Source organism: Pleurodeles waltl, chromosome 7, assembly GCF_031143425.1.
Source record: "Pleurodeles waltl isolate 20211129_DDA chromosome 7, aPleWal1.hap1.20221129, whole genome shotgun sequence".
NCBI classification, from domain to species: domain Eukaryota; kingdom Metazoa; phylum Chordata; class Amphibia; order Caudata; family Salamandridae; genus Pleurodeles; species Pleurodeles waltl.
This window is the reverse complement of record NC_090446.1, coordinates 715,326,041-715,352,160: the sequence shown is the minus strand read 5'-3', so window position 1 is coordinate 715,352,160 and position 26,120 is coordinate 715,326,041. Positions and strand designations below refer to the sequence as shown.

Genomic DNA, 26,120 nt, shown 5'->3' with positions numbered 1-26,120 from the left:
AATGTGCGATTTCTAGTAGTTTGACTCATGCAGCGCACATGCTTATTCTGACTTCGAGCGCTGGTTGTAGGCAGAAAGCAGAACATATCACATGGGTGGACGAGAAGTGATGGGGCGGGATACACATACGGATCGTGTAAGCTGTCGAGGGAATGATTGGGTGTCAGACACGCCCTCTAGTAAATGTGATTCCTGATACTTTTCAGTCCAAACGTCGCATTTGCGTTTTCAAGGCAGGCGGCCACGTCTGAGGTATACGTTACGTACTTCTGCCCGTCATGCAGACGTGTGTGAAAAAGGACACAAAGTGCCAATTTAGATAGACTTAGTTCAGCATGTACAACATGCAGGCACGCGAGATGTGGCTAAGCGAAGGGTAGCGAATAACAAGCCAATTCAAAGTGCCACCGCCGCCACGAGCGCAACAGTTATTGGCTCCCTGAATTAATGTCTAGAAAGGATCGCAGCTCGGATGAAAGGCAAACCGAAACTGGAGGAGGGACCATCACACGCTGTAACAGGAGAAAGCGTGACGTAGTGTGATGGTCAACAGAAATGTTCACTTAGTTAAAGCGCCTGGGGAAGGAACTCCGCACACAAGGGTGGGACATTTCACGAAATGCACCAATAAACATGCAGCATTTAAGGCAAGTACACCAGAGAATAAATAGCAAGAGTGAACATGGTTAAAAGCCCACTGAGAGAATACAACAGGCTAGAGCACTTGCGCGCTTGACCCTAAAAAGTAGGGGTAACCATGCCAAAAAGAGGGATGTTGCTACAATGTCCATGTTTGATATGATTCAGGACCCCCTTTGTCCATAGTTATTTTGGTCCACTGATGTGAATAATGAGAAATTCTGACACCCACTGAATGGTGAGAAGGGGTGATAGCCGGTACTTTAAAACTGTCACTGCTTTCTAGTAGTATCTCTGGCCGAAGCGGGCTGTCTTTTTCTGGGCTGCCTAGAGTAGGCTGCGATGATGCAGCACAATAAGGTTAATGTTGATGGTAGGGTGATTGAAAGGGCTGCTGGAAAGATTGTAACTGGTATCTTTGGTATCTTTCATGATACGAGTAAGATCTGCAGCCACGTGCGCTGCGGAAAGGCGTCTTACGAAACTGGAGAGTTCTGAGGGATCTAGCTGTTTCTGTGTCTGTCTTTATGGTCTGTAGCACGTCATCGACGTGCTTTCCAAATAGAGTCGCCATCAAAGGGCATTTCCAGGGTTTTGGTTTGCACTTACAGGCGGAATGAGGTGGCCAAAAGCCAACCTTGGCGTTGAAGTACAGCCAATCCTTCCAATTGCTGGAAACCTATGGATGCACTATCTATTGTGCCATTAATAATCTCAGATGCTGCTCTTTTGCCCTCCTGCAAAATGTGTGAGGCCTTGGTCTTCTTATCGTATAGCAGTAAATCTAGGTATGGGGTGATGTCTGACCACATTTGGCAATCATAATGTCCCAAAATGGCCAGTAAGTTTGCAGCTCAGACAGTCATACCTGACATGACTGTACATTTTCTGCCCTCTTTGTCAGGCAAAGAAGTTATTGAGGTGGAAGGATTCTTACACCAATGTTGCGCGGCCTGAGAGATGACCGAATCAGGCTTTGGATGTCTGATCAAACAAGCAGGTGAATCCTCCAGCGCTTTATATTTTTTGTCTATTCTAGGGAGGATGGCAATGACGGTTGCTGGTGTCTTCATGATTATAACTCCTTCATTCCTATAATTGGTTTTGCCCTGTCTTTCTAGACTGATCCTTGAAATCACAGAGGAAACAGTCTGTAGACAGTAAGGTAACAATAAGGCGGATGGGCTTCTTTTTGGTTTTGCCGACGACGAGGATGATTTTTCCAACATCTGCGTCAACGATGGTGTCGTCGACGAGGTGATCGTAGACGGTGGCACTGATGACGATGAGGTTGTTGACGGTGGTTATACTTTTTTGTTATAATTTTGGTGAAATCGTCGTCGGGCTTCTCATGAGTGCCGTCGACTATGTTTTTTGCGTCAACAACTATAATTTAGTAGGGATTTTTGGCTTCTTGTTCAGATAATGACTTAGGCTTTATAAGAAAGGTTGCAGATGGAGTTGAGGGCTCAGATTTAGAGTATCAAGAAACCAATTTTTATTTTCCTCATGAAAGGAGTCTTCTGCAGATCCATGGTGGGTCTTTTACACAGCTTTTTTACTGCAATGAGGGGAATCATGGCAAAACCTTTCCCTCTTTCTGGAAGTTTGTGAGGAGATGGAACACTCACTATCTTCTTCCTCAGAAACTATGGCAGTCTTGTTTTTAAGTTCCTGAAGCCAAAGTAAATGCCTTCCCTCATGGTCCTTGAAGGTTTTTAAGGTTTTTGTGGACAAAGTTCTGCATATCTTGCAGTTTGTCACCTTGTGGGATGAAGACAATATACACATTCTGTATGAGGATCTTCTGAATGTAGTCTTTTCTTGCCACAGGTGTCACAAGGTCTGAAGAGTTCTTTCTTAAACAGTTCTGACATGTACTACAGTCATAGTTGTCTGACAAAGTGGCAATGACAATATGTAAGATGATTTATTTCCTTTATAAATGCATCTGTTTCATTAGGGGTTAGGTCAAAAACATTTGCTCTGCGAGTTATGTTTTGCATGACTGTTGTGAGAGTATGTAGAGTATCCTGACCATAGCATGCACATTGTAGTGGGTTTTGGGTTTAATTCTAAACCATCACTGGATTTTAACTACCTATGGAGAGTGTATATATGTATATATATCAAAAGAAATCCCTTTCAGGGTTAGAGTGCCGCATAAATTATGCAAAAAAGAATAGAGAACTCTGGGTAGTTCCCAAGTTTAGGTGGAGAGCAGCTCTAGTAAGGAGCACCCTGCAACACCAGCGACACTCTAGATTTGCTCACCTCAAATGTCTGTTTATCTAGCAAAGTTTTTAAGCATTGGATCAGCACAGTGCTATCCACGCCGAGCTAGATAGTGACAAAGTCTTTTGCCATTTGTACAGCAAAGTCTTTAAGCATAGGTTTGACACAGTGTCAACCTTGCCGAGCTGTAAAATGACAAAAGCCATTTACCACTCCAGACACAGTATTACAGCTTTGGACTGGTAAAATGGCTTGGATGGTATTTTGCTGATCCAATGCTTAAAAACTTTGCTAGATAAACAGACATTTGAGGTGAGCAAATCTAGAGTGTCGCTGGTGTTGCAGGGTGCTCCTTACTAGAGCTGCTCTCCACCTAAACTTGGGAACTACCCAGAGTTCTCTATTCTTTTTTGTATATATATATATATATGTATATATATATATATATATTTTTTTTTTTTGAAAATGTCACGTACCCAGTGTACATCTGTTCGTGGCATGTAGTGCTGCAGATTCACATGCTGTGCCTATCTCGCCATCTAGTGTTGGGCTCAGAGTGTTACAAGTTGTTTTTCTTCAAAGAAGTCTGTTTTAGAGTCACAGGACGAGTGACTCCTCCTCTCGTTGATAGTGCACATGGGCATCGACTCCTTTGTTAGATTGTTTTCCAGCAGAAGGGTGAAATAAGGAGTGAAAGATTGTGTATGTACAACTATAGATATATAAAAAGTAAATAAGATGTCCATGCAAATATATACATACGTATGTACAAATGAGTACTACGACTACAGGCTTCCAGGGAGGAGAGAGGGCGCATGTGAATAGGCAGCACTACATGCCAAGAGCAGATGTACACTGGGTAAGAGACATTTTCCGTTCAATGGCATGTGTAGCTGCAGATACACATGCTGTGCATAGACTAAGAGGCAGTTCTCCTCCCAAATAAGCAGTGGTTAGTCTGTAGGAGTTCAAGTGGTTTGAAATAGTGTTTTTAACACTGCTTGTCCAACATTAACTTGTTGTCTAGATAACAAATATTCACAGTAATGTTTTGTGAATGGATGTGGTGAGGACCATGTGGCAGCTTTGCATATATCTGCCATTAGATATATTTCCTAAGAATGCCATAGGGGCACCTTTTTTCCTAGTGGAATGTGCTTTTGGAGTTATTATGATCCATCTAGCTTATCCTTGTTTTGAAATGGGATTACCTTGATGAGGTTGTTGGAAAGCAACAAAAAGCGGTTTAGTTTGTGCTGGTTGAAGATGAGATTTCTGCTAATTGATTGTGAACCCTAGTGTTTAGGGTATTTATTGTGTATTGTGTGTGTTGTTGGCATTGTAGAATGGTGCTGGAATTTATTAACCAATTGTCTAGATTAGGGAAGACATGTATGTGGTGTCTTCTGAGGTATGCTACTACTACAGCTAGACATTTTTTGAACACTCTAGGTGCTGGTTTTACTCCAAAGGGTAGTACTTTGAATTGGTAGTGGCTGGCTGACATTACGAACCTTAGGTACTTGCAGTGAGCTGGATGCATGGGAATGTGGAAGTAAGCGTCTTTTAGATCTAACATGGTCATGTAATCTTGTTTTTGTAGCAGGGGAATGACAACCTGTAGAGTGACCATGGGAAAATGTTGTGACAGGATATATAGATTTAGAGGTCTGAGATCTCGAATGGGTACCAGCCTTTTTTGGTATAAGGCAGTATAGAGAGTATACTCCTGTCCCTTGCTGTGAGATGGGAACCATTTCTATTGTCCCCTTGAGTAATAGAGATTGCAGCTCTTTTTTTTTTTTTAATAGAACAGTGTGTTTTGGAGAGAGTCTGTGAGAACGAGGGGGGATATTTGGTGGAGTGGAGATGAGGTCTAGGCAGTAACCATTGCGGATAATTGAGAATACCCACTGATGTGCGGGAATGGAATTGTTGCAGTCTTCCTCCCACAGGAGACATATGGAATTGTGGGATGTTTGGGAAGTCATTGTTTAGTGGGTGTGGAAGCACCCTTTGAGGCTGTAAATTTTCCTCTGGCCCTGAGATTATGTCCTCTGTAAGAACCTCTAAATGACCCTCTTGAATAGTACTGCTGTGCTTGTTTTTGATGGGAGGTGGAAGCCTCTGCAGTTTGGTTTTTAAAACCTCCCCTAAACTGTGGTTCTGAAAGGAACCTCAAAAAGGAGTGGTATAAAGGGCTCCCATGGCTTTTGCAGTATCAGAGTCTTTCCTGAGTTTTTCAATGGTTGTGTCTACCTCTGGTCCAAAGAGTTGCTGTTTATCGAACGGCATATTAAGCACTGCCTGTTGTATTTCAGGTTTAAAACCGGAGGACCTCAACCATGCATGTCGTCTTATTGTGCTGCTGATATTAATTCCTCTAGCTGCAGTGTCAGCTGCATCTAGAGCAGACCTAATCTGGTTATTTGGTATGGCCTAACCTTCTTCTACAATTTGTTGCGCCCTTTTTTGGTGTTCTATGGGTAGGTATTGCAAGTATTCTTGCATTTCATCCCAATGTGCCCTGTCGTATCTCGCCAACAGGGCCTGGGAATTGGCAATACGCCATTGGTTGGCTACCTGTGTTGCCACCCTTTTCCCCCCGCAGCATCAAATTTTCTGCTTTCTTTGTCAGGGGGTGGGGTATCCCCTGAAGACTGACTATTAGCACACTTCCTGACCGCACTGACCACAATAGAATCTGGTGGTAATTGTTGTGTGATGTACATTGGATCTGTTGGTGCAGGCTTGTATTTTTTTTTAATCAATCCTTGAAGTTAGAACCCTAGCTTTAACTGGTTCCTTAAATATTTCCTCTGCGTGCCTAAGCATACCAGGAAGCACTGGTAAGCACTGGTACTGCTTATGTGTTGAGGATAGTGTATTAAAAATAAAATCCTCCTCTAAAGGTTCCGAATGCATTTGTACCCCATGATATGCAGCTGCCCTAGATATAACTTGGTTAGAAACCGTACTATCCTCTGGTGGGGATTGCTTAGTAGGGTAGAGATCTGGATCATTAGACGGTATAGCATCCGAATCCTAAGCGTCCCATGGGTCCACAGTGTCTCCCTGTGAATAAGTATGTGAGTATGATATTGACGGTAGTGGTAGTGGAGTGACAGGTTGTGGTGAGAAAGAAAGCTGCGGTGAATGCTTTTCCTTCCGCTTGAAATTTTTTGGCTGGTGGTGGGCCAGTATCAAGAGTCTCCTGAAATGCTAGCTTTCTTTTAGTCTGTGGAGGTGGAGAAACAATTTTTCCAGTCTCTTTCTGGATTTGTATTCTTCTCTGCTTACTGTCCATAACTTCCAAAATAGGTTCAATGTCAGCTCGGACCGTTATTAAAGATTTGCGCATCTTTGTCGATACATATGCAGCTGCGGCTTTTCATTCGGACCAGGGCCCTGCTTTTGCCTCTAAGCATGGCTTCATTGGGGAGTCCAACTCCAGTTCTCGTCTCCATTTCATCCCAAGGGAAATTCTGTCGTGGAGCGTTTAAATTGTGATTTAAAGCAATCCTTAACGGCGAGAGTTATAGGTACAGGTCGTAGCTGGCTAGCCCACCTGTATGGAGTACAGAGAGCACTGAATAACTTTCCTAGAAGGTCCCTGGGGGGTCGTACTTCATATGAGTGCCTGTTTGGAACGCGAAGGTATGTTCCTGATCTGGATGGTCCTGGTGTGGAGGCGGCAGATACGCCCTTTGACATAAATGATCGTGTCACTGTTTTGCAGGATTTACAACAATTCCGTGAAGATAACTCTTCTGCCAGTGCTGCCTCCACAGGAATTAAGGATGAACCAGTGACGCCCACTGGTTGGATTCCCAGAGTTGGGGATCTTGTGCGTGAAAAGGTCGCAGTTAAAAAATAATGCCCTTCGTATTGAGCACCAGTCCCTGTGTTAGGGGTCCACGGCACAAGAACTGTGATTTTGCCGCAGTTGCAAGGGGCCAAAGGAAATCGCTTTGTATCCATCGACAATGTCAAGTTACAACATGTGGCCGATTCTGCACAGCAGACCAAGAGGAACGCCCAGTAGTTCCGGAATCCCTCTCACTACTGGGGATGATGTTCCACTGCAGGTGATTCGCACCGATGCTGTTTCCTCTCCGAGCATGGGGAGGGTGGACGCTGATCTTGCGATTGTTCCACTGACGGCGAATAGTTTGGAATCTTTTGATCAAGTTGCTGTGAGTACTGATGGTACTGAAGCTGTTATCTACAGTGTACCACGCCGAGAGACACAATCTGCCCCTTTGTTTACGGTTGTACCTTTTTGCGAGGACTGCTTTAATAACAATGATGATGCCGTGTCGGACTCTTCGTCCTCTTCAACACCAGCCCTGGGTCCATGTAAGCTGTCGTATTGGCTCAAACATACGTATTTTGTTTTTCCTTGGAACTATCTGTGGCTGTTTATGACTGTGATGGCTTTTTTCCTGTGGCTGAGGTTTGTTCTCACCTTTTTTCTGGTGATACATGGTCATTTTCTTCCTGAACGATCTGAGATTGAGCAGGTGGAGAAGGTGTTGAAACCGCATTTTTCATCACACATGGTTCGAAGAGACTTGTCCTCTGTGAACATTTCTGCTGTACCAATTCCGGATGGGATTGTGTGGGATAGAGTAATGTTTGATATCTATAGTCCCACTGAAATAATTCAAATACCATATGTTCTCAAATTATCAATGAATGATATTGTTATACCAGGCATTGTATCTGACGATTGGGATGTGAAGACAGTTGATTCTATGTTAACAGAATTGCAGTATTATACTGTCTATGAGAATGAAGATGCTTGCCAGTTTAGAGATAATTATGGTGACATGTTTTGTTACAATTATTATGGACACCACTTTATTCATAAAGCCAGTAGCCCTAAATCAATATTTGAGTATATGCAGTGGGAACATTGCCCGACTCCTCCACAGGTGAGTTCTAAAACTTATTCTGACAAATTTGCATATTTTTCTGGGCATCATCAACAGAGTGCTAAGTCATATTATTTTAGAGTTACTCCGCATGCTAATAAGCAAATGTTGTTGACTGATACTAAATTACTGTATTCCAATTTGTTTGTATCCAAACTATCTGTTGAGGGGTATGAATACTGGTCCAAAACTCTTGATTTGAAAAGTGTTTGGGGAACGAAAAATTGGCAAATGCGGGGTAGGGACACATTGTTTAGGGCATGTATTCTTCCTGTCCAGATGATTTTCTTAAATGACACTGTACAACAGACTAGCGGTTTAGGCTTAGCAACGATTATAGAATTAAATATGTCTGGCATACCTGTCCCTTCCAAACTGAAAGATTGGCAACATTATATTAATGCCACGTTTAGTGAGCTTACAGACTGGGTCCAGAATGGTACGCTTAACACTTCATTGACACGTCCAGGCGGGTGGTTATTGTGGCCCATAGACACTAATGGGTGTCATCAACGTTTTGTCACCTCTTCGGGGGGTTTCAGGACTAGTAGGGCAGACCCTCACTACATATCACCAGAACATGCTGATATCATTACTACATATAGCGTAGGGAAACTTTGTCAACAATGGTTAAAGTCATCCACACTAGATGCAGTTAAGACACATCTCATGTTACTGTCTAATTATACTGACTTGCAAGATTTTTTTGTCAGGTCCAAGAATGCCCTGGAAAAAACGTTTTTTGTATGAAGTGTACAATGAGATATGTAAACTTTCACAACAGGAGGCAGCGGCCCGGTTGAGGCAGATAGATCAGGAGAATTTGAAACAAGCATTGTCTGTTGTAGATAATGGAATGCATACCTTGTCCGACCGTGTATATACGAATGACAACATTGTTTCCTCTGCTATAGGCATTATTAGATCGGATATGTCTTCTTTATATCATGGGCAGTGTCAAACGCGGTCCATTATGCAGTTGGGTTGGACTCTACAGACATTGAAGGCGGGTCGCGTTCCGTGGCAGCACATCAAAGCCAGGGCGATTTTTTTTTTCTTTAATTTGACGCGTCAGCAGCAGCTGATGGCTAAAAAAGGGGCGGCATATGTGATGTTGAATATTGAAAAGTTGGAGAAGTTGCCTTTTACTGTGGCTGAGATTCCGTCAGCTGAATGGTTGATACACGGGGTTATAAATTTGCCTATTTCCACTCTGCAATTCACTTCTTGTTTGAAGCATATTCCGGTGGGCAGATATGAGAAATTGGGAGACAGTTACATACATGAGGTGTGGGAGCTTCCCTTTTTATACAGATGTCTTAATGGTATGAGGGAGGTTTTTCTTAGCGGTAGCGAATGTGAAACTTCTGTCAGCCATTCGATGGTTTGTAAGCAGCTGTCCTTGCATGGGGCGTATAATGCCTCGGTTGCAAATTTGGCTTGCTATCTAAAGGGAGTTCCAGTCCCCGTGATTAAAAACACATTCCAGGTGCTTTCAAACGGCAGCTACATCCTTCTTAACAGTGAAGCCTGTTGTGGCATGTGTGCCGGAATAGTTTACGTGGTCGTTGTCACCAAGGCCGTTACGTGCTGCGGAAATGTTTTGTTTCCCCCCACTCAATTTAGGGAGGTAGCAGACATCTGGCCTCACATTGCTACTTCCAAGGTGAATTTCAACAAGTTGAGTCGACTAAAGGCTCTATTGTTTCAAAAGCATGTGGCCCTTACATCTGCACGCGAGACCTACGCACTTCACGTGGCGAGGTCATCAGCAGAAATACAGTCCCTTTTAAATTCTAACTTTCCGAGTCACTTTGGTGAACTCGTGGGACGTATATTTAATGCATCCAGCACTGCTGGAATTGCACATTTTTTTAAAGCCTTTAGTGTTGGGGTTGCTCATGCCTTCTCTTCCATATTCGGTTTGATACCTTCGGCTATTCATTAAATTTTCGGAAGCATCTTTGGGGGATTTCCGATAACTTTGGCTTTATTGGCTGGTGTTTTGCTGTTGCTGTTGTTCTTCCGCAATGGCTGTCCCACCGCGACAGGATTGAAAATGGGTGCTCCCATCAGCGCAGCTGTGTCATGAGCGAATGATGCAGCATTTTGGAGCAACACTCCTGGGATATTTGGAGTGTGACTGGTCTCTGTCATTCCGACCAGTTCTGGATTGTGTGCAACCCGTGTTTCGGTGCCTCTGGTGCTCGTTTGAACATGCGATGGCTCTCTGTCTCTCACTGCAGTGCCCCCCAGTGGTTGATGCTAATCTCTTGATATTCCAGATTAGGCCTCATTTCCAGACATGTGCACTGCGGTTGCGTTTGCTTCGTGAGGCTGTTTACGAGATTCCCTTCCTGGCGGAAGATGGTATGGTCTCGTTCTTGGGCCCTACACGGGGTGCCGCCTTGGATGATTCTGGGGCTTTGGAACACACCTGCTCCATGATAGTATTTGGATTGGATTTTCCGGTGTTGACATCTGCCGAAGTGGAGGATATCCTGCTTTCCGTGGCTTCCGTTTGAAATTGGGTTTTCCTCTAAATTGACATTGTATTGATTCGGCTTTACCGTCACATGCTTACAAAATTAAATATGGTTCTGTGCTTTGCTGTCCTCTGGACTTGTCGAAATATGTTTTGTATATTTTTATATCTGGGGCATAGTATTTTTGTTTTTTGTTTTTGGTTAGAACCACTTACTACCGACAAGGGGAGGGAGTAGTGTGGTCATTTTTATGTATCCTTTGTGCGTTCGCTTCTGGCATTAGGCCTTGGCGCACTTTGCCCTGGATGTATTTTATTCCTTGCTTGCAGCATAGAGCCTCTGTGCACTTTGCTCTAAATGCATTTTATTCAGCTTCGTACTGTTATTTTTTAAATAGCCAGTTCTACGGTCTTGTTTTATTTTTTATATCACACTGTTTAGCCTACTTCAGCACTGGAGTTCTCAATAACACATTCTCACATTCTTGCTCACTCTGTGCTTCAGTCAAGGATACAGTCTGGTACATTGCCGATAGACGTGGTAGGAGTTTAGTCTCTGGATACATTCTTGCGTAGGGACGTTTTGTGATCACACTGACATGTTAGTTATATAAACACTTCCTTGTCCTAATACAAGGAAGAGGGAGATTCCGACCAGGGAACCACAACTAGACGCTGACTGCCTTGTTGCAGATGCTGAACCAGATCACAGGCCTTTGCTCAGGTATGAGGGTTGATGTGTTCCCGGGGAATCTGAAAGGCAAGTTAGTAGCTTAACATGCTGTGCTCAAAATATAACCTACTGAGAGAGAATAGAATCTATTAACACCTTGATAGCGTTGTTTTTATGTTTCACTCTCATCGTGACTATTTCAATCCTACTGTGTTGTATGGTTCTGGTTATTGCGGCTCCCGCCTTATTATCTAAAATGCAGTTGTTTTATTAAAAACAATATATAAAACTTAAACTGCCTATGTCATTTGTGTATGAGATCATACTGTAAATGAGAGAGTTGGTTGGGACCTGAGTGACCACGACTTCCCTGAGAAGTTCTAAAGATGTCATGCGCTCGGCTGCCCAATCATCCCTTCCCCTTGGGAGAGATGAGGCACTGCTAGTTAGCCGTAGCAAGACCGGAATGAAGGTGACAGAAGTCCTTCCAAGTGGGTCAGACTCAGTCCCCCACACCAGGAACTATCCTGCTACCTAGAAATCCAGTAGTCTCATTTAGGATAATGAGAGGCCACGCAACACTGCACTGCTGCTACTGGCTGGCTGTTGTTGTCTGATCATTGTTCGGAATCTGGGGTTGAAACTGCCGTCTGTTCCTGCTCCTCTTTGAGGGTGTCAGTGGTGGACTCTGTGTGCTTCTACGCCATCTCCTGTCTTTGTGCCTTTCGATCGCGTAGTGTTTTCTTCGAGCGACATGCTTCACAGTTTTCCTCACGATGTTCAGGGGAAAGGCAGAGATTGCAGACCAAGGCCCTCATTCCAACCCTGGCGGTCATGGACCGCCAGGGTGGAGGGACACGGAAGCACCGCCAACAGGCTGGCGGTGCTTCCAGGGCCATTTTGACCGAGGCGGTAAAGCCGCGGTCAGAAAAGGGGATCCGGCGGTTTCCCGCCGGATTTCCCCTGGCCTGGAGAATCCTCCATGGCGGCGCTGCTTGGGATTCCGACCCCCTTCCCGCCAGCCTGTTTCTGGCGGTTTTCACCACCAGAAACAGGATGGCGGGAACGGGTGTCGTGGGGCCCCTGGTGGCCCCTGCACTGCCCATGCCACTGGCATGGGCAGTGCAGGGTCCCCTAACAGGGCCCCATAAAGATTTTCACTGTCTGCTTTGCAGACAGTGAAAATCGCGACGGGTGCAACTGCACCCGTCGCACCCCTGCAACTCCGCCGCCATGGGGATTCCGACCCCCTTCCCGCCAGCCTGTTTCTGGCGGTTTTCACCGCCAGAAACAGGATGGCGGGAACGGGTGTTGTGGGGCCCCTGGGGGCCCCTGCACTGCCCATGCCACTGGCATGGGCAGCGCAGGGCCACCTAACAGGGCCCCATAAAGATTTTCACTATCTGCTTTGCAGACAGTGAAAATCGCGACGGGTGCAACTGCACCCGTCGCACCCCTGCAACTCCGCCGGGATCCATTCGGAGCCGGCTTCATTGTTGCAGGGTCTTTCCCGCTGGGCCGGCGGGCGCCCTTTTGGTGGTCGCCCGCCGGGCCAGCGGGAAAATCGAAATGACCCCCGCGCTCTTTTGACCGCGGAGCGGTCTTTCGACGGGGTTACTTTGGCGGGTGGCGTCCGCCGCCCGCCAAAGTCAGAATGACCCCCCAAGTGCTGGTCATTATAAGGAAATTTAACGGGGCACCGAGGACAGAATTGGAATGGAGTTCGATCCATCAGGCTATGGCGCAGTAGACCCGAACACTCGAAAAAAGACTTCTTCAAAGAAAAACAACTTGTAACACTCCGAGCTTAACACTAGATGGTGAGATATGCACAGCATGTGTATCTGCAGCTACACATGCCATCGAACATACATATATATATATATATATATATCAAAATAAACACACACAACACTATATAGTAGATTATTTAGCTGAAATGAGTCAGATATTTTTTTCCTCTGATTTTGCACTTTAATGTAAATAAATTGAATTCAGGAAAATGCTGTGACGTGCCACCTCGCCTCTTTCCCCCACCACCTGGTGAAGCTGTAGATGAAGTGTGACGAAGGATGCACCCACCACCCCCACCTCCCAATGTGATAGGGTTTTGGAGATTCTCCTAACTCCTAAGCAGAGCTTCAGTGGCATAAGTAAATGAAAATGTTACTTACCCAGTAGACATCTACTTGTGGCATGTAGTGCTGTAGATTCACATGCTTTGCATAAGTCCGCCATTGAGTTTTGGATTTGGAGTGTTGCAAGTTGTTTTTGTTTGAAGAATCTTTTGGAGTCACGAGGTAGAGTGACTCCTCTCAGTGATTCTGCACATGGGTATAGAGTCCTTTGTTAGATTGTTTTCCCACAGGCAGGTCAGGTAAGAAGTATATATAGTGAGTAAGAAAAAGATGTCCATGCAGTGTATTACAATATTTATACAAGAATGCCCCTACAACATGCACAAGCTTCCGGGGAGGGCACGTGTGAATCAACAGCACTACATACCACGAACAGATGTCTAATGGTTAAGAAACATTTTCCGTTTGATGGAATGTGTGGCTGTAGATACACATGCTTTGCCTGGACTGTAAAGCAGTCCCCTCCAAGTAAGCGGTGGCTAGCCTGTTGGAGTTGCTAGAAAAAGTGTCCTGAGCACCGCTTGGCTAACATTAGCTTGTTGGTGTGCTAAAAGATCTACACAATAATGTTGAGTAAAAGTATGTGATGTAGATCAAGTAGCAGCCTTAGAAATGTCTTCCACTGGAATGTTACCTAAAAAGCCATGGAAGCACCCTTTTTTCTAGTGGAATGTGCTCTGAGAGCAATAATTAACTGCCTTTTGGCTTTAAGATAGCACGTTTAAATAAACTTGACTATCCATCTGGCTATGCCATTTTTTAAAATTAGATTGCCTTTATGAGGAATGGAAAATACAATAAGCTCTTTAGATTTCCTAAACTTCTTAGTCATATCAATGTAATATATGTGTAACTAGAAGAGTGGTTATTATAAAGGTAGGGCCTGTTTTTCACTTATACGTCTTAGAGAAGTGATAGCTGCTAAAAAGGCTACCTTCCATGAAAGAAACTGCAAACAACAGGAATGCCTCAAATAGTAGACCCACAAGTCAAGTAAGTACAACATTAGGGTTCCATAATGGGGCTGAGGGAACTCTGGGTGGAATGAGACTTTTGAGGCCTTCCATGACGGATTTGATAACCGGAAACCTGAATAAAGAGATTTGTGGTCTATTTTGGAGGTGCAACTATAGCCGCTGAATAAAGCCTAATAGATGAGTATGCTAAGTTTGCTTTTTGTAAATGTAGTAGATAACAATGTCTTGAACTGAGGCTTTGAGTAGGTCAATGTGTTTGGGTTGACAGTAGCAGACAAAACGTTTCCATTTGCAATATAACACTGTTGAGTTGTAGGTTTCCATGCCTGTTTAAGAATTTCCATACATTCTGATGGGAGATGCAAATAACTAAACTCCATGACTTCAGGAGCCATATCAAAAGATTGAGTGTTTTGGGGTCTGGATCTCTGATTTAACCATAATTTTGAGTGAGAAGGTCAGGCCGGTTGCGGAGTTTCTCGTGAGGAACTACAGACAGATCCAAAGGTGTTGTGAGCTAAAGGTGACGTGCCCATGTGGAAGCTGCATGGATCATGGTGAGTGATGTTTGTCTCATTTTGCGAACGAGAGAGATGGAAAGGCGTAAGAAAATATCCACAGGGCATTGTCCTTGAATTGATGTTTCCCCGCAATGACAAATCTGAGGTAATTGCGGTGTGTTGGATTAATGTGAAAGTGAAAGTATGCATACTTCAGATCTAAAGCTGTCATTAGGTCACTTTCCTGTAATAGCGGAATGACATCTTGGAGAGTAACCATAAGGAAATGCTCTGATAGAATGACTAGATTGAGTGGTCTGAGATCTAGAATCAGTCTTAGTGAGCCATCTTTCTTTGATACAAGGAGGTACAGCGAGTATACTACCCCTTGTTGTGAGGGGGAACCGGCACTATAGCCCCTTTGAGAAGAAGGGATTGTACCTCTTTTTTTTGAAAGAGTAAGATGGTCTTGTGAAAGTTTATGAGTGCAAGGGGAATATTTGGTGGAGTGGAGATGAGTTATAGACGGTAACCATGATGGATAATTGATAGAACGCACTGATCTGTGGTGATAGAAGACCATTGTGGATAGAAATGCAGTAGTCTTACCCCTACTGGAGAGGTGTAAGCCAGTGGAAAGTGTAAGTGTAAGCATGCATTAGAGACAGTCGCCCTAGAGGTGGACGCATTTCCTTTACCTTTATTATTTCCACCTCTGAAGGGACCTTTATTATAGAAATTGGTGCTGTGCTTGGTTTGGGAGGTAGAAGGCTCAGTAGACGATTGTTTGAAGCCTCCCCTGAATTGTGGGTGATGAGAATTACCCCTTTGTGGTGCAGCGAGTAGGGCCCCCGTAGCCTTTGCTGTTTCAGAATCCTTCTTGAGCTTTTCTATGATGGTGTCAACCTCCTGACCAAACAAGTGTTCCCCAGTCAAAAGGCATGTTCAGAACTGCCTGCTGAACTTCAGTCTTGAAGCCTGAACATCTGAGCCAAGCATGCCTTCTGATAATCATACTGGCATTAATACCACATGCTGCAGTATCAGATGCATCAGTGGCATACCTAATGGAATTGTTTGAAATAGTTTGTCCTTCAGAAGCTATTTCCTGTCCCCTTTTGCAATGTTTCTCAGGGAGGTACTGGAGAAGATCCTCCATTTTGTCCCAGGGGGCCCTGTCGTCACGTGCCAAGAGTGCCTGCGAATTGGCAATACACCAATGACTGGCAGCATGTGCTGCTACTATTTTCCCTGCTACATCTAGGTTTTTTGCTCTCCTTATCAGGGGGAGGTGCATCTCCCGTTGATTGGCTTTTAGCACGTTTCCGTGCTGTGCTGACGACTAAAGAGACTGGAAATATTTGTGACCGAATAAATATAGCGTCTGTAGATGCAGCCTTATATTTTCTATCGACCCTTGGGGTAACAACTCTTGACCTAACAGGTTCTTCAAAAATGTTTGTAGCATGTCTAAGCACACCTGGTAACATAGGCAAAAACTGACTTTCTTTATGGGTGGTAGTCAGTGTATTGAAGAGAAAATCCTCCTCAATAGCGTCAGTGTGCATTTATACGTTGTGATATGCACTTCCTGGTGTTATGACCTGCTGATATAAAGTTGCATCTTCAGGAGGTGAAGGGTGTGCAAGGTAAAAATCTGGGTCATTTGGTAAAACAGGATCTGGATCGCATGATCCCATGGGTCAATATCTTGTGGTATGTCCCCCAAGTCATCTCCCTGAGGTGGTGGTGAACCTTGTGGAGAAAACTGTGACTCAACAATAGGTGGAGGAGTTTGGAGAGGTGGTGGAGTAGGAGGAAGCACAGGAAAGTGTGGTGGAGAAGGCTGGGGGCAAACTAGAGCCTTGTCCTTGGAGACCTTTCTAGGTGTACAAGGTCTCTTGAAAGGTAAGTTTCCTCTCGATTAGGACGGGGGAGAAGAAATTGTTCTTCCTGTTCCCTTCTGGGTATGGAGCTGGTGCTGACGAGCATCCATTATTTTGAGGATTGGCTCCATTGGTGAGAAGCTGCTTCCGAGAAATTACTGGAGTCTCTGGAAGACAGAATGTTTGGTTCCGAAGTTTTCAGAGTGGAAACCTTGTGTCAACCTGAAGCTGTCGGCTCTGAAGCCAATGTGGAAGGCTTCTTGCTCGGATCAAAGGGTCGACTTGATCCCCAGGCTCTGTGAGATGCTGCCGGGCCAGAGGTCGAAGTCGAAGGCGGCTGAGTCTTGGCTATTTTCTGTGCAGAGACAGAAGGAGGGGCATCGGAAGGTAACTTTCGGATCCGACCATGGCCCGAAGGCAGTGGTGGACTGACAACCTGTTTGTTTGTGGGGTTTCTTTAGAGTCTTTGTATGGGAGGTCGTGTTGATGTACTCACAGGTTGCGCTGAGGTGAGCAGCTGACTTTCGATGTTAGATTGAGTGTTCGACTTCGAATATTCTATGGCAAAGGCCTCCTCCTGTTCAATCTCATCCTGTGCATGCTCTTCCCTGAAAATATCTGGAGTGTCGCCCGGTGTCTTCTACGCCATCTCACATCGACCTGCTCTTCAGTCCTGGAGGATCTTTTTGAATCGAAAAGACCGACAGGCATCGCAGGTTTCTTCTTTATGGTACGGGGACAAGGACAAATTACATACCATACTTAATGCATGCTAACATGTTTAGTCTACTAAAAAGTGGGGAGTTTTCAAAACAACATCTTTCCTACAAACACTAGGTTAGACAATCGCAATCAAATCACAAATAATAGTGCGACATTCAGGCCAATTGTCACGTCATTTTTCTTAAGCAGCTTTTAACAGTACTTTTTTTTTACTTTTCACTTACCGCTAAATCTTCTTTGTTACAGAATGGTGTACTTGTTAGTAACGCTCTGTCTTTCTCTGTGACTATTTCACTACATTGAGCTTGCTGTATGTACAAAAGAAAAATGGTGTATTCAGAACAGTTTATCTAAGACTCGTTTTGAATGCTTTACTTACTTTAAACTCATAACAAGTTTGCAACTCTTGTGCATCATTAGAATGATGGACCAATCAGTGGCGCAACGAAACATGAGAAGGGTTATGCAAAATGTGGCCCCCACACTAAGGACCCAGCTAGGTGGACACTGCCAGAGGCCCTCTGTCGGTTGCACAGTGTACTGTGCTGAGCCCCTCCCCCACCCCCCAGGTTCACCACCCGCCTCCGCAGGGGCTGCGGAGGCCTTTGTTACGCCCCTTGGACCAATGACATGACAGCTTAAAAGATAATGCAAAAAGCAATCGTACAACTGTGCCTGGGGAATGGAGGTCACAGGGATTTAGACCTTTATATGTTCTTCTAAAATTACAGTATTACATCAGTAGGACCTGAACAAGTTCACAAAAAAAATAGTAAGGCTGGACCTTACATGTACAGAAGTAACAGCACAACACAACATCCTAGGGCTACCAGAAAACGTTTCCTACACATACTGCAGAATAAACAAAAGAACTAAATACAAAATTGTCACAAGAGAGGTTTGTGCAAGAGTATTCTGCAAGCTACTGTGTTCTCGTTTTTCTAGGTCTTGCTGGAGTGTCTTACGTCTCTTGTGTATGTTTTGATCTAAGAGCTTGTTTCGGTCCCGTCTGTTAGGTTTACGGGCAGTCTTGCTTCCGTGGTGGATATAGATCCCATTCTCTCATCCTTCACTGAATGCTGTAACCCTCCTTATTTGTTTTTCTATTCCCCTCCTTGTTTGTGTTTCTATCCCCTCCTTTAGCTCTGGCTCCCCCACTCTCTGTCTCACCACCAGCAACTACGTAGTTGAACCTCTAGTGCACGTCCTCATGTTACTAATGGCCTCTCTTCGCCCTGTCTGATTTCTGATCTACTTGTGACCCAGCCTCAAAATAAAGGAGCCCAGAGTCCAGGCACAATTAAATAGCATTGTTTGTAAGAAAGAGAAGATTAATAATAGACTTGTGCGGCTGTAGAGAAACCCACCAACCCAAAGCTAGATAACAATAATAAGCACTGAAGTACGTTGCATTTGCAGGAGCCAAGAAGTACAGATAGTCATCACTGACTAAAAGTAGATCACAGACAAAGCTTGTAAAAGGCATTTTCATATTAGTACATTATTGTTAACCAATTAAGATCCACTTTGTTTCCTGGGCTTAAAATCGGGCAAAATCTGAGATTGGTTTAAACTGACTATATTTATGAACATTTGTTGATATTCCAATAGTTTCCAATATCTGAGTTGACGTCATTTCATCATCTTCTAAGTTGTGTATTAGGTCAGAACAAACTTTTACATCCTCTATTTGATCAATTCTTAGACCCACATCAATTTGTGTACTTTATTTATCCTTGGGTCTCTGTTGGTGTTTGCTGAAGTGTTTTGCTAACTTGATCTTTCTGATGAACTTATAAGTGTCTATTTTGGTTTCCACTCTGTCCATATGATGTTCTGGACAAAATGACAAGCCTTTGTTAAATATATTTTCTTCTTCCTTTGTTAATACGTGATTGGATAGATTTATCACAAATTTTTCTTCTCCAATCCCTTCCATGTAATTTATTGTTTCCTCTGTCTGTTTCGTAGAGGATAGGAAAATCATACAAATGCCTTTTAAATGTAAAACTATATTATCCAGAATGCATTGTAAATAATGAGGCACTATGGGGTATAAATAGCAAAAGGGAAAAGGGACTCATTCACTGTGAACAAGACTCCTTGGGGAGTTGAAACGCGTTGGTGGTTGTTAATTTGGCATTAATAAATAGGCACTATTTGAACTTCATGGAGTGCAGTGAATACTTTTGGTGAATTATATTTTTCGAGACTGGTCCTCTCCATCACGAGCACCGGCAGTGGAGTGCACCACCCAGCAACCTTTAGACCATTTTTTGTTTGAATATATATATATATATATATATATATATATATGGAAAATGTCACTTACCCAGTGTACATCTGTTCGTGGCATGAGTCGCTGCAGATTCACATGCTGTGCACATCCCGCCATCTGGTGTTGGGCTCGGAGTGTTACAAGTTGTTTTTCTTCGAAGAAGTCTTTTTGAGTCACGAGATCGAGGGACTCCTCCCATTTCGGCTCCATTGTGCATGGGCGTCGACTCCATCTTAGATTGTTTTCCCCGCAGAGGGTGAGGTAGGAGTTGTGTATGCTAGTAATAGTGCCCATGCAATGGAGTGAATACGTATGTACATAATGTAGTTTAAAGTAATATATTTATAAATTTACAAATGTTCAAGATCAACTTCTAAACGGCTACAGGCTCCCGGGGAGGCGGGTGGGCACATGTGAATCTGCAGCGACTCATGCCACGAACAGATGTACACTGGGTAAGTGACATTTTCCGTTCAATGGCATGTGTAGCTGCAGATACACATGCTGTGCATAGACTAGTAAGCAGTTATCTCCCCAAAAGCGGTGGTTCAGCCTGTAGGAGTTGAAGTTGTTTGAAACAGTGTTCGTAGTACTGCTTGACCTACTGTGGCTTGTTGTGCCGTTAACACATCTACACAGTAGTGTTTGGTAAATGTATGAGGCGTAGACCATGTAGCTGCCTTACATATTTCGGTCATTGGAATATTTCCTAGAAAGGCCATGGTAGCGCCTTTCTTTCTAGTTGAGTGTGCCTTTGGTGTAATAGGCAGTTCTCTTTTTGCTTTAAGATAACAGGTTTGAATGCACTTAACTATCCATCTAGCAATGCCTTGTTTAGAAATTGGATTTCCTGTATGAGGTTTTTGGAAAGCAATAAATAATTGTTTTGTTTTTCGAATTAGTTTTGTTCTGTCAATGTAATACATTAACGCTCTTTTGATGTCTAACGTATGTAGTGCTCTTTCAGCTACGGAATCTGGCTGTGGGAAGATCACTGGTAGTTCTACTGTTTGATTCAAGTGGAAAGGTGATATGACTTTTGGTAAAAATTTAGGATTTGTCCGTAGAACTACTTTATGCTTGTGTATTTGAATAAATGGTTCTTGTATGGTAAATGCTTGAATCTCACTTACTCTTCTTACAGATGTGATGGCAATTAAAAATGCAACTTTCCATGTTAAGTATTGCATTTGGCAAGAGTGCATGGGCTCAAAAGGTGAACCCATGAGTCGCGTTAAGACAATGTTGAGGTTCCATGAAGGAACTGGTGGTGTTCTTGGTGGTATAATTCTCTTTAGGCCTTCCATAAACGCTTTTATGACTGGTATTGTAAATAGTGAAGTTGTGTGCGTAATTTGCAGGTAAGCTGAAATTGCAGTAAGATGTATTTTAATGGACGAAAAAGCTAGCTTTGACTTTTGCAGATGTAGTAAGTATCTTACGATATCTTCGGCAGATGCGTGTAAGGGTTGAATTTGATTATTATGGCAGTAATAAACAAATCTTTTCCACTTATTTGCATAGCAATGTTTAGTGGTAGGTTTCCTAGCTTGTTTTATGACCTCCATACATTCCTGTGTAAGGCCTAAGTGTCCGAACTCTAGGACTTCAGGAGCCAAATTGCTAGATTCAGCGATGCTGGATATGGGTGTCTGATCTGTTGTTTGTGTTGCGTTAACAGATCTGGTCTGTTTGGTAGTTTGACATGAGGCACTACTGAGAGGTCTAGTAGTGTTGTGTACCAAGGTTGTCTTGCCCATGTTGGTGCTATTAGTATGAGTTTGAGTTTGTTTTGACTCAACTTGTTTACCAGATATGGAATGAGTGGGAGAGGGGGAAAAGCGTAAGCAAATATCCCTGACCAACTCATCCATAACGCATTGCCCTGAGACTGATCTTGTGGGTACCTGGATGCGAAGTTTTGGCATTTTGCGTTTTCCTTTGTTGCAAATAGATCTATTTGTGGTGTTCCCCAACTTTGGAAGTAAGAGTTTAGTATTTGGGGGTGAATCTCCCATTCGTGGATCTGTTGGTGATCCCGAGAGAGATTGTCTGCTAACTGATTCTGAATTCCTGGAATAAATTGTGCTATTAGGCGAATGTGGTTGTGAATCGCCCAATACCATATTTTCTGTGCTAGGAGAGACAACTGCATTGAGTGTGTCCCTCCCTGTTTGTTTAGGTAATACATCGTTGTCATGTTGTCTGTTTTGACAAGAATGTGTTTGTGTGTTATTATGGGTTGAAATGCTTTTAGCGCTAGAAATACTGCTAATAGTTCTAAGTGATTTATGTGAAACTGTTTTTGTTGAGTGTTCCATTGTCCTTGGATGCTGTGTTGATTGAGGTGTGCTCCCCATCCTATCATGGAGGCATCTGTTGTTATCACATATTGTGGCACTGGGTCTTGGAAAGGCCGTACTTGGTTTAAATTTATACTGTTCCACCATTGAAGCGAGGTGTATGTTTGGCGGTCTACCAACACCAGATCCAGAAGTTGACCATTGTGATGCTAGGCACTGTTGTAAGGGCCGCATGTGCAACCTTGCGTTTGGGACAATGGCTATGCATGAGGACATCATGCCTAGGAGTTTCATCACCATTTTGACTTGTATTTTTTGTTTTGGATACATGGCATGTATTACATTGTGAAATGCCAGAACCCTTTGTGGACTTGGAGTGGCAATCCCTTTTGTTGTGTTGATTGTTGCCCCTAAGTATTGCTGTGTCTGACACAGCAGAAGGTGTGACTTTGTGTAGTTGATTGAGAACCCTAGTTTGTGGAGGGTTTCTATGACATACTTTGTGTGTTGTGAACACCGTTGTAGCGTGTTGGTTTTGATTAACCAATCGTCTAGGTACGGGAACACATGTATTTGCTGCCTTCTGATATGTGCAGCTACGACTACCAGGCATTTTGTAAAAATTCTTGGCGCAGTTGTTATTCCGAATGGCAACACCTTGAATTGGTAATGTACCCCTTGGAATACAAACATTAAGTACTTTCTGTGTGAAGGATGTATCGGTATATGGAAATATGCATCCTTTAGGTCGAGTGTTGTCATAAAATCTTTTTGTTTGAGCAGTGGAATTACGTCCTGTAATGTCACCATGTGAAAGTGATCTGATTTGATGTAGGTATTTAATGTTCTGAGATCTAATATAGGTCTCAGAGTCTTGTCTTTTTTGGGTATAAGAAAGTACAGAGAGTAAACTCCTGTTCCTTTCTGTTGGTTTGGTACTAATTCTATTGCTTCTTTCTGTAGCAATGCTTGAACTTCTAGTCCTAGAAGATCTATATGTTGTTTCGACATATTGTGTGTTTTCGGTGGAATGTTTGGAGGGAATTTGAGAAATTCTATGCAATAACCATGCTGGATAATTGCCAGTACCCAAGTGTCTGTTGTTATCTCCTCCCAATGTTTGTAAAATTTGCTTAGTCTCCCCCCCACAGGTGTTGTGTGTTGGGGATGTGTGACTTGGAAGTCACTGTTTGTTTTGAGGAGTTTTGGGGCTCTGGAACTTCCCGCTATTCTTTTGGAATTGTCCCCCTCTATATTGCCCCCGAAAACTTCCCCGCTGATATTGGCTTTGATAAGTGGGCCTTGCTTGTGAGGTTGTGGTCTTTGTAGGTTGACCTCAAAACCCTCCCCTAAATTGTGTTTTACGAAAAGTGCCTCTGCTCTGTGGGGAGTAGAGTGCGCCCATGGCTTTTGCCGTATCAGTATCCTTTTTGAGTTTTTCAATAGCAGTGTCGACTTCCGGCCCAAACAACTGCTGTTCATTAAAAGGCATATTCAGCACGGCTTGTTGTATTTCCAGCTTGAATCCTGACGTACGCAACCATGCGTGTCTCCTTATCGTTATTGCAGTATTTACTGTCCTTGCAGCAGTATCTGCTGCATCCATTGCTGACCGTATCTGATTATTGGAGATACTTTGTCCTTCCTTCACCACTTGTTGTGCCCTTTTCTGGAACTCTTTGGGTAAGTGTTCGATGAAATGCTGCATTTCGTCCCAATGAGCTCTATCGTATCTTGCCAAAAGTGCTTGTGAGTTGGCAATGCGCCATTGGTTTGCTGCTTGTGCTGCAACCCTTTTACCCGCAGCATCGAATTTGCAACTTTCCTTGTCTGGAGGTGGTGCGTCTCCCGAGCTATGAGAGTTTGCTCTCTTGCGAGCTGCCCCGACAACCACAGAGTCTGGTGTTAATTGCTGCGTAATATAAATAGTGTCTGTTGGCGGTGGCTTGTACTTTTTCTCCACCCTTGGGGTTATGGCTCTGCCTTTTACAGGATCCTGAAATATTTGTTTGGAATGTTTTAGCATTCCAGGGAGCATAGGTAAGCTTTGGTATTGGCTATGAGTGGAGGATAGTGTATTAAACAAAAAGTCATCCTCAATTGGTTCTGCATGCAAGCTGACATTATGAAAAGCTGCTGCCCTTGCGACCACCTGCGTGTAGGATGTACTGTCTTCAGGTGGTGACGGCCTCGCAGGGTAAAAGTCTGGTTATCTGATACAGGAGCATCATAAAGGTCCCATGCGTCGGGATCATCTTGACTCATTGCAGTATGAGTCGGGGATTGCATCAGTGGTGGAGTGGCTACTGGTGATGTGTGCATTGATGGTGGTGGAGATGGTGGTGGACTTGTTTGTCTTGCCACCTTTGCCTGTGGCTGCTTGTCCTTTTCTTGAAAGGCAAGTCTTCTTTTTATCTTAATTGGGGGAAGAGTGCTTATCTTCCCTGTGTCTTTTTGAATGTGGAGCCGTCTTTGAGTGTAGTCTGGCTCTACTGATTCAAGTTCTTCTCCGAACTTATGTCCTTGCATCTGGGAGGACAATCCTTGTTCCTCTGTGTAGGAACCTGTTTTCGGTTCCGAGGCTGGCTGTTTCGGAATCGAAACCTTTTCGGTAGCCTTTTTGGGCTCCGAGGAAACCTTTTTTATTTTCGGCGTCGTGGTGTCTCGGTGCCGACCCATTTCGGTGCCACTGTCTCGGTGCCGAATCTGCTCGAAGCCGCTGTCTCGGGCCCGAGATTGCTGTGTGGCTGTATCTCGACCGGAGTCGGATGACTTCACCACCAGCGTGCCCTTTTTCGGTGCCGATGATCGGTCACCTATTTTTCGGGTTAAGCCATGGCCTGTTGGTGGTGGCGTCCCCTGGGCTTTTGTTGACTTCTCGTGAGTTTTATGTTTCGACGTCTTACTCACGGTTTTCGGCGTTTCTTCGGATCGAGCTCGTCCGAGTCCGATTCCTGGATGGAGAAGGTTTCTTCTTCGTCCTCGAAACGACCTTGTCCTGTCGGCGCCGATGCCATCTGCAGTCTTCTTGCTCTTCGGTCTCTTAGTGTCTTCCTCGACCGAAACGCTCGACAGGCTTCACAGGTATCCTCCTTGTGCTCTGGAGACAGACACAAGTTACAGACCAGATGCTGATCTGTATACGGATTTTGGGCAGAAGCGGAATGGGGTCCGTTCCATCAGCCTTGAAGAGACACGTGGCCGGGCCGACCAGGCCCCGATGGGGGATCGAAAAAACCCCGAAGGGCCACCGGAGCTCTTCAAAAATCGGTGTCGATCTGTTGTAACTAACCCGATATCGAACGCAAACAATACCGACGATTTTTCCGAGATTCTAACTAACTTTCCGACCCGAAACACAGAGCGAAAAGGAACACGTCCGAACCCGATGGCAGAAAAAAAACTATCTAAGATGGAGTCGACGCCCATGCGCAATGGAGCCGAAATGGGAGGAGTCCCTCGATCTCGTGACTCGAAAAGACTTCTTCGAAGAAAAACAACTTGTAACACTCCGAGCCCAACACCAGATGGCGGGATGTGCACAGCATGTGTATCTGCAGCTACACATGCCATCGAACATATATATATATATATATATATATATATATATATATATATATATATATATATATGAGTCACTAGGTCCCGTGACTCGAAAACTTCGAAGAAAAACAACTTGTAACACTCCGAGCCCAACACTAGATGGCAGGAACAGTGCACAACATGTGTATCTGCAGCTACACATACCATCGAACACATATATATATATCTAGATCCACTGGCCTTAAAAGTGGAGCCGTTAGACTTTAATATTGTATCCTGTGCAGATGACACCTAGCAGATCCAGCAGCTAGATGTTACTAGAAATGCAAACTTCCATTGCTGTCTTTCAGCAGTAGCTAATTGGCTGGGCAATAGTTGCCTGCAGTTGATTTCAGACAGATCGGACATCTTAGTCTTTGGCACTGTATCCCCATTGGACATACCGAAATTATGGCCAGTAGAGCTAGGAGACTCACAGACCCAAACGTCTTTAACAAAGATTCTAGGGGTGAAGCTGGACACAAATTTATAATTTCAACAACTGGTACAGTTGACCGCAGCAGTAGGTTTTGCCCTATTAAAATCATTAAGAAAGACAATAAAGTTTCTCCCAGTTTCCACTCTGAAAGATATTGTAAATGCTCTAATTACACATAGGCTAGATTATGGCTATGTACTATACCTGAGAGCAACAAATAAGTTGATAAACAAGCTGCAAAGAATGCAGAATGTTGCAGCTTGACTGGTTTTAAATATCCTTAAAAGACAGTTGGTGTGAAAAGGCCTGAAATGTTTGCATTGGT

At 43.9% G+C, this 26,120-nt stretch overlaps 1 protein-coding gene across 2 annotated transcripts in view; it reads right to left on the bottom strand.

Moving 5' to 3' along the window:
* MEIKIN (meiotic kinetochore factor) overlaps window positions 1-26,120 on the bottom strand; it is a 637,531-nt gene that overhangs the window by 107,095 nt on the left and 504,316 nt on the right. For both annotated transcript variants that reach the window (XM_069202007.1, XM_069202008.1), the window contains exon 11: window positions 17,418-17,501. In XM_069202007.1, coding sequence (XP_069058108.1) covers window positions 17,418-17,501 — 84 coding nt within the window. The remainder of the gene's footprint in view (window positions 1-17,417; window positions 17,502-26,120) is intronic.